The following is a 12,399-nucleotide window of genomic DNA, read 5'->3' as shown; positions in this document are numbered from 1 at the left end:
TTAAGTGACAATGCCTCTCTTGTGTAGGATCTGTCCTTCACTAGAGAGAGGGAAGTTGTTGCTGGGTAATAGTGGTGACACTTCCATGTTCCACTAGTCTTAACACCTTGTGAAAGGCTTTGCACAAAGATGCTAGATTCTGTGATAACAAGTAGCAATCAAGGAAATGGCAAAATCAAAATATAAAAAATTATACTAACAAATTTCACCAACTAATGGCTTGACTTGGAATTAGGGAGGAAGAAAAGTTACTTGTTTTGAAGTATATCAGTGGTTTAACTCTTTATATCCAACAACAAATGGAGTTTCTTACTCGTACAAAATCCTTTCATTAGACTATCAGTTGTAGATGAAATTCAAAAGGGAAAAGACGATTCTTAACCAAGCCAATTAGTTGACCTTTCAACAAGAAACCTTAATAGGTTGTTGGCTTTGACAAAACAAAACAATCTACTTAGCAAACTAATCAATAGAAAGGAGATAGCAAAAAGAAGCCTTTCAATAAGTTAATTTCAAGGAAAGTGTATAAACAAACCTCATTAATGAAATGGTGTGATTACAATAGTTTAGCTTGGTATGGTCCATCAAAATGCAATGCTCAAAAGACATTCTTGGCAGAAATGTCTACTTCTAAAAAAATGATTCAGAATCACATCAAACTAGTGAAAGAGTTAAAGCTATCATGGACTCATATCCAAAAGCTTTGATTTTGCTAGCATCTTCAATAACCCTCACTAACTCGATGGTGGTCGATGAAAAGGAAAGAGAAAAATTATTCAACACACAAATATGGGTGAAAGGTAACCCATTACGTCTAATTATGGGCAATGGTAGTCAAAAGAATGGTCTCTAAAGACATTGTGAGGAAATTGGGTCTCGTTACAACTCCACATCCCTTACGAAATCACCCAATCGTACAATCTTGCCCACTTTATCAATCCTTTTAAGGATGAAATGCTTTGTGATGTAACGACACTTTCAATAGCTAATGTATTATTCGGGAAACGATACTTATGTGATAGACATGGCAGTTACTAGTCTTGAACACAAAAGGTGACTATCAATATCAACAATCAATGGTATGGCATTCCTAAACATCTACTAAGCTAACAATCGAAACAAGATAGAAAGATGATCAACCATGCTTAGAAATTCCTATTGTTGATGATTAAACCTCGGCATCCCTAAAAATCTACCTAAGCTAACAATCATGACCTAAGGAGTTTCCTTGGCTTAGCAAATTTTTATTGCAAATTTATGCAAGGATTCAATCACATTGCTTGGTCAATGAATCAACTGATACAAGGAGGTAGAAAGATAGCATTCAAATGGATAGTAGCACAACAACAAGCTTTGCATAGTTCCAATGCCCATTCTACTTGATTTACATATACCATTTTAAATAGAAACTGACCCTTCAAGCTATGCAATGGGCAATGGGCATTACAATCACTCAAGCTGGTCACTTGTAGCATTCCTTTTTGAAATTTTCGGTGATACCATTCATGAGTATCAACTTATAAATGAGAACTGTATGCCATTCTGCAAGCACTTAAACAATGGAGTCACTAAATTCTAGGCAAAAAAACAATCGTTCATAAAGTGCATAGGCGTCTACAAATTGCTCCTTTATAGACTCAATTGCAAATGATAAGACAATAGAAGTGGATTAGCTACCTACAGTAATTCCAGTTGGTAATTAAGCACAGAAAAGGCAATGCCAATACCACAACTTGATTGCCTCAGTCAACCTCCAATCACTTCACTCCTTATAGTGCCAAGTACGTACAGTCATAACACCATTGATTGGCCTCAATTGTAGGAAGAAGGCACTAATTTTTCATCAATATATCAACAACTCCCAACAGGTCAGTGCATAGTTATCAACTTATCAACTACCATTTGAAGGACAGCTTGCTTTACAAGCTCAAGCAATTTTGTGTACCTCAAAGTAAGCATCAACATAAGCTTATCTAGGATACACTCTACAACAAGACAACGGCCCACTTTGGAGACATTAAATTCTAGGCAAAGAAACAATCATTCATACAATGCACAAGCCTCTACAAATTGCTCTTTTATAGACTTAGTTGCGATGACAACAAATCTAACAAGGATTAGTTACCTAGGTCCTATAGCAATTCTAGCTGGTAATTAAGTATAGGAAAGGCAATGTCAATGCCATAATCGATTGTGTTAGTCAACCTCCAGTCATTTCACTACTTACAATGCCATGTATGCACAGTCATGACACCATTAATTGCATTCAATTGTATGAAGAAGACATTAAGGACAACTTGCTTTACAAGTTCAAGGAACACTGTGTACCTCAATATAAACACCAACATAAACTTATCTAGGATGCACTCCACAAGAAGAGAGTGTGCCACTCTAGAATATGTAAGACTCTTATAGTACTACAGAAGTACTTGTATTAGCTTTCCCTCAAGTCGGATAGCAATAAATACATTGTTCTAAATTACAAGACACAAGGACATGGAAATACAAGTGTTCAACACAAGACACATTAACCTCAGAAACTGTTAAAATTGGCAACTAGGGCCAAACTCCATGTGGGTCATCATATTTATGGCAGCTGATATTTTTCTTGGATCCCTCTCATCGAGAGATGTAGGATTGATCTAAAGATCATCCGATTCCGACAAGTATTCGTGGAATTATGAATTTATTTGTGTTATAAGACAAATTGTCAAGTCGGCCAGCAACTTGTGTAGGCTCAGAAGCCCAATAGTCATGTCTATTCATCATCTACGTTTTAGTATAAATAGGAGAGGACTTGAAGTCATTTGGGAGACACACTCTTCATGTGATCTCCTCCTCTCCACGTCTTTGGGTTTTCGGTGAAGGAGAGAGACACTAAGAGTACGCTGGGTTAAGTAGATGATGCCCTAGCCGCAGTAAGGATGATCCCCTATACGCTGTCTCAAGAGGCTCAATCCGCAGATGAAAGGAGGGCTAATATAGTCCCTAAATGAAGGCCTGAATCTGCTGTCTATTGACCCTATACGCAGCAAGAAAGAGACTCGTTATCCGCAGTCACAAAAGAGGCATAGCCGCAGTTGGAAGGAGCCCTACCACAGGTCCTATTACGCAGCAAAAGAAGGTCTTTATACAGCCCTATATCTGCAGTTGAATACGCTGCACAAAGGAGGGCTAAACGCAGTCAAAAGAGACCTCATCTATCCGCTGTTGAGGAGCCCTAATCCGCCATCCTGAAGAAGATTTATACGCAGTCAAAGGAAGACCTATATGCTGCCTGAAGAAGCTCCTCCTAAACACTGTCAAGGAAAGGTCTTAGAGCTACTGTTACGTGCAGCCCTTATTCCGCAACTAGAAGATCTTATACGCAGCTCTAAGAGACCTATTACAGTCATCTAAACAAGTGTCATAATGCCACATTGCTGTAGGTGACAGCGTGGCCTATTTAAGGACTGTTTGGGCAAGTTAAAGTTATTCTTGAGAGGCAATAGAATCTGCAATAAGGAGGAACTAGAGGTTGCTGTTTAAAGTTTGGATCCCTAAGCCACAACCAAGAAGTGCCCTAACCAGTCATCATGACAGCATCAAAGATTGTGATGTGTGCAGCATGATGATGGAGAACAGCAAGTTGTGTACTCAAGCAGTGGAACAGTATGATGCAGCTCAGGAACATGGTATGATGTTGTAACAAGAATGCAGCATGGTCATGGTTGCAGCATGATGGGGCAGCAAAGTGATGATGGATGTTGTATGTTGAGTGCAGCATAGAAGTCATTGAGTGCAGATCAGTGATAAAGAGCAGCTCAATGATTGGAGCAGCTCAGTGACAGGAGCAGCAACATGAAGTGCATAGCATGGTCATGATAAGTGCAGCATGGTGCAGCAAGAGGACAAGATGCAGCACTATGATAGGTGAAGGAGTCACCTTGGAGAATCAGTTGAAGCAACATGTCTTCAACTGATCTCATATAGATATAGAAAGTCAAAGTGTTGAGTTCTGCTGTAAATGTACTATCTCTCTCTCTTTCTCTGCTGAACTATTGAAGAATATAAAAGAAGAGTTGATCAAGGGTTTCCCACATTGGGGTTTGTCCTTGGCTGGCGCCACATCTTGTGTCCTCTTGTCTTGGCTTGTCTTCTGCGATTTATGTTTATGTTCTATCTGCAGATTACTTTAATGCTGATGTGATTGCTAATCTAGAAAATATATGGAGCTAAAATTGAAATAAAATGCTCTTAGCATAGAACATACCTAAAATTAACAGAAACAGCACACGATATATATATATATATATATATATATATATATATATTCGACAGAAGGCACATTGACCTCAGAAACAGGACATGTTCTGCTTATGTATATGTGTTCGACACAAGGCACATTGACCTCAGAAACAGGACATGTTCTGCTTATGTATATGTGTTAGAGAGAGTGTGTTCAAAATATTTATATGTATTAGAAATATCACCAATTACAAAATACAAAAAAATGAACTATAGACATAAAGATCCAATCCTTTTAGAAAACAAAACATTTACCAGACACTTGGAATCCCTTCAAATCTCAATTTTACCCTTCACTTGCATAATGAGAGACCATAAGAGCACTTTCCATACAACCGAAAGTAAATAGTCCTGAAAACTGTGTTTTATAATCAAACAAGTAGGGCACAACTAGGGCATGATTCCTATGTTTAGAACATGTGCCAAACACATGTCCATGTTCAACATGTGGGTTATAGGCATGTCACCCCTAGGGATCGTGTCCTTTTACTTAGTTCAAGTTGTGTGTGGTTTGTGCCATCACCAATCCACCAAATTGTCAACATGGTTTGTCGTATGTACACACCCTTTCCTATTCCATTTTGACCATGGGAATCTATCTCCGTGAATTACTTAACTAGATATCCTGTCATCGAGCACCATCATGATGCAACCCTTGTGGTGGCCGATTCTCAAAAATGGCTATCCTCATACCTTGCAAAAACAATGCAATTGCCCAATAGTTGGCACAGCTTTTCTTAGAATGTGTATGGAAACACTATGATCTGCCAACTACGATCATCACTGACTGTGACTCCAAATTTGTCACCATCTTCTGTAAGACACTAGCAACAACTCAACACAGAGTTATCCATGTTAACTGTGTTCCTTCATCAAAAAAATGGATAGCCCAGGGTTGTCAATCTAATGGTGGCACAATCGCTTCAAATGTACAACCTCGAGCATTGATAAACATGGGATGAGAGATACATACAACATATATACAATCAAACTCAACACAATTCAATGGGAAAGACAATTTAGTGGGCAAGAGTTCATTTCAAGTCTGTTTTGGATTTCAGCCCTTAATACCTGTCAACTTATAAAGTTTGACCAACTCAAACCATGAACAACAAGAAATTGACAAAGCTCTCAAGTTCAAGGATAAGATTTGTGAGATCTAGAGGCAAGCTGAAGAGATGTTACAAAAGTCCAAAATAAAAGCCAAGTTCGATACAATAAGCATCATGTTCCTCTTTCATTCCAAACGGGATCAAGTCTGTTTGCATCTACAAAAAGAAAGAAGCAATAGCTCATAGAGGAAGTTGAAGCCTTTGAGATATGGTCCTCGCACAATACTTGAGAGAACTAGGGCAGATGCTTTTAGGCTCAATGTTCCACCATACCTAGGTTTACATTCAATTTTCAATGTGGCTTTGCATCAACTCTGTTTTCCACCACCACTTGAACAAATTGACTTGCAACCTAAGGAACCTCTTGACATCCACCTAGATTTCCGAGAGCCTCTTGAACTAGACTTTATTGTTGCGTATCAATTCGCCACAGTAGGATGCAATCAGTTCCCCTATTTCAGTAAACAAAGTAGGACAACTTCCAACACAAGGTAAGTAATATTCAATCATTGAATTGGTGTGCAAGTTTCCTCATCTACATAAGGAAGCAATGGAGACCATTGCCAATTCAAGAAGAAGCTTTGATCCAATCCAAAACTTCACTGTCATCAAATCAGCTCCCATAATCCTCAAACGACATCTAGGTTGGATCAAAGTTGATTCCCCAATCGACCCCGTCTCAGTTGAATCATGCATCGTTCGACAAGGATTGATCATCATATGTCTCTCACACGGCATTTGATGATTTAGCATACATGTCAAATGGCATTATGATGAGTCAGTAGATACGTATGAAATCGCCATCAACATGGCAGCACATGTCCCTTCTTCCAGCTGACAGATGACAAGATGTCGGTTGGTCTTCTCCATTCCTCTCATAACTGATTTGTAACTGAAGCAATGGGTTGGGCACCGAAGCGTCAGTCATGAATGTATATACATTCATAAGCATAAGGAGAAGAGGGTTCCACTCCATTGTTAAGTCTCTCTACCTCTGTTCTACCCTTTGTACGAGTCCATCAACTTAGTTCACCTCTGTTAAAAGTTATAGCTTACAGATTTTGACAACCTACTCCCAAAGGCAACAAGCAATACATCATAGGTTTTACTCGTTTGGTTTCTCCGTTTTCAATTCCTGGCTTACACCTTCAGTGGATTCTGTCTGGTTGTTATGCTTTTGGTTTTCAAAGACAGCCTAGTTTTCATGTTTCTCCCATAATGGAGCTTGATTACTTGGGTCAATTCTGTTGTCCCCTGTCCTCACCTGGGCGACACGGATTACATTTAATTTTTTGGGGTTCAGAACAAAATCATGGCCGCTTTTTTTGGGGCACTCCAATCGCCCCATTTATGACACGCTATATCTGAATCTGACCAAACACTACAGACAAAGTTCTGTCTGATCCACGAATTTTTCCAGATTTTAAATTTCTGGTCGTTTCGTAATGCAGCAAAACCCAGGGGCAGAGTTCTTCCATGGATTAAACGCAGACTATGAAGGAAGTCTGATTTTCGTCGAATTATTCGCAGGTTTTGGATCAGAGAGCTCGCCGGATAAGGGGAGCGGTTTGAGTGGCCCTTATCCCAGGCCATCATAGGTAATGTCAAGGTAGTTAATGTCGATATCTAATTATTCACTGAAAACTCTATTGCCAGAGATGCATGAGAGGATAATAAAACCAACCTTTATTGCCACCAATACTCCGAACGTCAAGAGAGTTTGAATTTCCTGCAAGACAGAATATATATAACGGGCAAGAGAGTTGTGTTATTCTTTGTACATTTGTCTGCTAAATCCCGATGAAATCCACATTATGAAGACAAATGGAATTGTGAATTAATTGTTTCTTACCCGACGAATGAGATGATGAGAGAAGCCCTCTGAGAGAAACTCTGCTGTCGATTGACGAATGACAAAATAAGAGAAGAAAGTGAGGCCATGAAATGCATAGAAGGGTTCTGTAACTAGCACATTTAACCATGGGAATAAGTGTTGTTGCTGTTGTTCCTCCGACATTGTTAACAGTGAATGTGGATTGAACCGAAGCTAAGGTCCCAAACAACTGAATGGAGCCTTTTATACGTCGTCAACACGAGCGTTTTCAGATACTCTGTCCAATGTTTCAACCAGATCCCTACGCTTTGGTGTGTATAATATTAATTTTGAGCGTTGTTTAAATATTATAAGTTTTGGTAGGAATTTAGTTTTAAAAAATCTCTTATGGTTTGTTGGTTGTTTATGGTTTAAAATTTGATTTTATTGTATATATTGTGAAGTTTCACAACGAAAAAAAAAAGCTCAATATATTAAATAAATTGAAACAGCAATCGGTTTTATAAGTTATTTTTAACTTCATAAACGTGAAAATAATTTTAATTTTTCCTTTTCTTTCTTCACAGATTTAAAAAATCTCAAAAACACAATTCAAATTTGTGGTACTCCGATAAATCTCTACAAAGGAATAAAAAATAAAAACCTTTAAAACATATAAAGATAAACTGTGGCGTAATTTTGTGTGGTTTGCGCACTTGTAGCTTTCTTTTAATTTGCAATCAATAGGTGAGAAACAAATATATTGAAATTTTATTTTATTTTTTAACTTGTTCGATTCTTTTTTTAAATCTATGCTCAAGGGAAACTATTACTAACATGGAAATCTTTTTTATTTTAAAAATAGTTTTTATTTTGAAATATATATTTTTTATGGGAAAATATTGTGAACATGGATATCTTTTTTATTTTAAAAATAGTTTTTATTTTGAAATGTATTTTTTTAATGAGTGGCTGTAGGAGGTTTAAATTATAATAATAATTTACTTTATATGAAGTATTTTTTATTTTAAAATTTTACATTTATTTATTAGTTTTATTAATAATATATATTTGAATTTAGGTTTTTTAATAATCAATCTAGTTTTAGAAAATTTATTATGGAATGTGAAATCAATGTAGTTTGTCTTTTTTCCAGGTTCTTATTTCAAAAAGAGATGATGGTTCTCGGAAGAAAACTCACAGTGAACAATATCTTCATGCTAATTCACATTATTTCCTTACTCAAAAGCTAGATATTCTCAGCACCTTAGCTACTCGCGTGTCACCAGTTTCAAAGGAAAACCACCTCAATGATGAAAAAAACCATGTCCTTGATGTTTTTAATAAGAATGGTTATAGTAAGCCTCAGCGTCTTAGAGCTTTCCTTAAGGCTGAAAAAAGGTCCTAAAAGATCTTAAAGATTGGTTTTCAATGGTGCATCTTCCATTTATCCAAGGGACCACAAACAAGATTGCAAAGATCTTGAAGAAGCATAAGGTTCCTTCAACATTTAGTCCTCTAAACACTATCTGAAGCTCCCTAAGATCAGTGAAGGACCCTGTGAACCCTAAAGATGGTAAAGGTGTTTATGTCATCCCCTACCCCTGTGGGACTACGTACATTGGTGAAACTAGTCGCTCAATAAATCAAAGGATTTATGAGTACGAAGTCGACATTAAAATTGAAGGTCTCACTCCTCCACTTTGGCAGAACATGCGAAAAATGCAAACCATCACATCTACATTGAAGAGACCAAAGTCATTGCAAGGATTGATCATTTTCATCACCTTAAGTTTAGGGAGGCCTTTGAAATTGAAAAGAGGCCTATCAATCTGAATAGAGACAATGGTTGGAGTATTAGCAGGGTTTGGATCCCTCTCTTATCTTCCTAAAATTTTATAATATGTTTTTATTTATTTTTATTTTTTTCCAATGGAATTTTGGTACTCCTTTATTTCATATTTATTTATTCAACACACAATTTATTTGTTTTCTTATTATTATTTATTTTATTTATTAGTTTTATTGTTTGGAATAATTAAAGTTCACCATATTATTTTATTTTTTTTAATTCCATTCTATTATATAAAACCTTCCTTTTGATTTAATAATAAAATTATTCACTATTTTATTTTTATTTTTATTTGTTTATTAGTTTTATTATTTAGAATAATTAAATTTGACCCTATTATTATAGGATTTGTTTATTAAAATAATAATAATAATAAAACTAATTTAATCCATTATTTACAATTATTTGTTAACTGTTGTTACTGTTACTTTATTTATATTAAAAAATTGTTTACTAATAAATAACAATTTTTTTGTCAAAATTAGTTGTTATATTCTAAAGGCTAGAAAACACCTCCCTACATCTATTTAATTTGATGTCATGCCCTGGTTCTTCATCTTGTCTTGAAGATGAACCACACTAAATGGTAGAAACGTGTTTGACTAAAAGTTTCTTATGTGACTTTTACCCAAAGATCTCTTAGCATTAATAATATATATTATTCATTTATTTAAATTATTGAATTTTATTTATTGTGTTACTAATGGATGTATTTAAAATCTTTTTGGTAATTGTAATTAAAACTCTAATTTTTTAACTTTTTTTTTTTTTTGAATTTTGTAGCATTTTTTGACTTTATGACTCTATGAAGATGGATTAACTAATTTTTATTAAAAAACTCCAATTTTTATTGATTAACTAATTTTTAAAGCCAAAAAACATAAAAACATTTAGTTTCTCACAATTGCATTTAATAAAGTTAGACCTAATTATATTAGATTGATACTATATATTTATAATAAATCATAACATAATAGTAACTATATATTAACTATTAATATATATCTTTACTCTATAATTTAGCCTAGAGGGTTAGCTTAATTGGTTGAGTCCTCGTTGTTAAAAGACTTTAGCTATTGAGAGGTCACGGGTTCAATTCTCTCGGCAGTCTCGAGGTAAGGCTCTATGGTTGAGCCAAAAAGAAGTGATCCCTTTGGGTGGGTCTACATGGTACACATATTATTAACTAATATAAAGATATAAATTTTAGACATTTAATAATAAATTTTAGGCAATTAATAATATTATAGACAATTTTGTTAGATAGTTTTCTCTCAAATTGGGGTTTTCGAGGATAATTTTGTTTATGTTTTGTGATTTATTGATGGTTGTTTTAATGTTTCTCTTAGCAAATTAATTTTCTCTCCAGTAATTTTATCATGGTATAAGAGTCGAAGGTTTATTTGTGGCCCAAATACTTGAATCTGATGGATATATCAAAGCCAAGTATGTCTTTGTTACCAATGGTTTCTTTGTCCTCATGAGTATGAGAGAGGCACACGAGTATAACAATAAGAAAAAATTGAATTCAATGGAAAAAAAACAAAGGAGAACGAATTCTTGAGTAATGGAAACGTAGAGAGTGTGGAGTCCAGATTAGGTTCATGGTGTGGTTCACGTTGTTGTGTGTCACGTCGAAGGGCATGTCATCCAAGTTGCATGAGGAGGATACCAGGTCATAAGCATGAAGCATAGGAACATGGAACTAAAGAAATTTGCAGGTCATTGTGTATAGGTTCACAGGGAGAACAAGCATGAAAGATGGATCTAGAGAGGAAAGCATCGAGCAAGAGGATGGGCATAGCAACAATGAAAAAAACATTACTATTTTTATAATGGAGTTGAAAATATTATTACAACTAAATGGGAATATTGTTGTAAGACTTTATAAGGCATGTGTACCCCTGGGAAATCACTGGTAAAGTCTGGAGTTGGACCTAGGTGATAAGGGGTATGTCGAATTATACCCTAGATCTAAGCGGGTTGGTTCACTTGGCCGATTTGGCCAGATTTGGTCAAGGGAAATCCCAAGTCAAGATTTTTAGGGGGGTGTTAGGTAAAACTTGACTTAGTGAAAGAGTCAAAGTTACTCTCTCTATAGTGGTGGTTTTGGGCACAGACAAATTTGTTATATTCCAATTTTTGCTACTTCAATTATTTCCTCTTGAGCTTGAATTGGAGGATCATCTACTCAACTTGTTAATGGACAAGAGCTAGAGAAGTTCTTTATTCTATTCCCCAAATTAGATGGAAGTGGATCCTCAACTTTTCGATTAAATTATTTCATTTTCATATCCCTGAGATGTCTTGCTTCATCCTTTAATCATTTAAAAGAGGATCGAAAACAGAGGAGACCTCCTTGAATGGGGCTTCATTGGCTTCCAATAATACCTCTTGAGGTCTGTCTTTTAGAGAGTCCATTTCAAGGGAAACTTCATTTTCAGTAATCTAATGTTTAGGCTTGGAGCTAACCCACTATATTTGATTTACACCTGGGTTTGCTATCATTCCTTGGATTATTTGGGAAATGGGATACAAGATCGCTTATATCAAAGCAAGATCTGAATTGAAAATAAAAATTCGTAGTCCAATTTTTTGTGTCCATGAGTGATCTTTCATGGAAAAAATTAATTATGCTAGAAACCCTTTGCTTAAATCCATTTATACACAAATATGTTCATAAGTACAAATACCATAATCCTTTATTTTAGGACCACTATAATGAAATTTTCCTAGAGCATTTTCCATGGCACAAAGAGAGGGTAAACCCCAAAATTGTAAAGGCAAATTTGGGAGCTTGACTAAAATGAGGGATGAATAAAGAGATTCAAGAGAGGGATTGAAGGTCAAATTCTAAGGCATCATGCATAAACCAAAACTTCCCCAAAACACATGCACCCAAACTAAAGATCTTATCTTACCTTTAGTGAGATAAAACCCAACAATGAAAAAACCCTACGTACAAGGGTGAATAAAAACCTCTGATTTCATATTTAACATCCAAGATCTAGAGATCCAACGATGTAGATCAATGGGACAAGGCTAGAAACCATTGAAATGGCACATTGGTGCTAAGGCATGGAGTTGAAAAGTCTTAGAAATGGTAACCTTATCAATAGGAATGGATAGTGTCAAGGCCTTCTACACCATATAGAGGTGAGAAGAAGCATCCCTTTTGACAATATCACAGAAGGATCTACCCCTGAATGTCAACAACAATAAGGTAATATTAAAGAGAATACATAGATGACTCAAGAGAGAGATTAAAATGAGATTCATAGGACAATGGTCGAACCCCAATGGAAGAAGGACTTGCCATTGTTATCTGAGAAGCA

The 12,399-nt window shown here is 35.7% G+C and overlaps 1 protein-coding gene across 3 annotated transcripts in view; it reads right to left on the bottom strand.

Moving 5' to 3' along the window:
* LOC149259601 (Thioredoxin superfamily protein) overlaps positions 1-7,546 on the bottom strand; it is a 197,490-nt gene extending 189,944 nt beyond the window's left edge. For 2 of the 3 annotated variants that reach the window (XM_089418811.1, XM_089418818.1), the window contains exons 1-2: positions 7,252-7,543; positions 7,084-7,128 (exon numbers count right to left, since the gene is read on the bottom strand). In XM_089418811.1, the coding sequence (XP_089274937.1) occupies positions 7,084-7,128; positions 7,252-7,416 (210 nt within the window). In that variant the 5' untranslated portion in view covers positions 7,417-7,543. Of the gene's footprint in view, positions 1-7,083; positions 7,129-7,251 lie in introns of all 3 variants that reach the window. The other variant, XM_089418821.1, reaches the window with a different exon arrangement.
* Positions 7,547-12,399: the final 4,853 nt, after the last annotated feature.

This window comes from Pinus tabuliformis, chromosome 6, assembly GCF_031772625.1.
Source record: "Pinus tabuliformis cultivar Carrire ecotype Pingquan chromosome 6, CPIR1, whole genome shotgun sequence".
Lineage (NCBI taxonomy): Eukaryota > Viridiplantae > Streptophyta > Pinopsida > Pinales > Pinaceae > Pinus > Pinus tabuliformis.
This window is presented reverse-complemented; position numbering and strand designations above follow the sequence as displayed.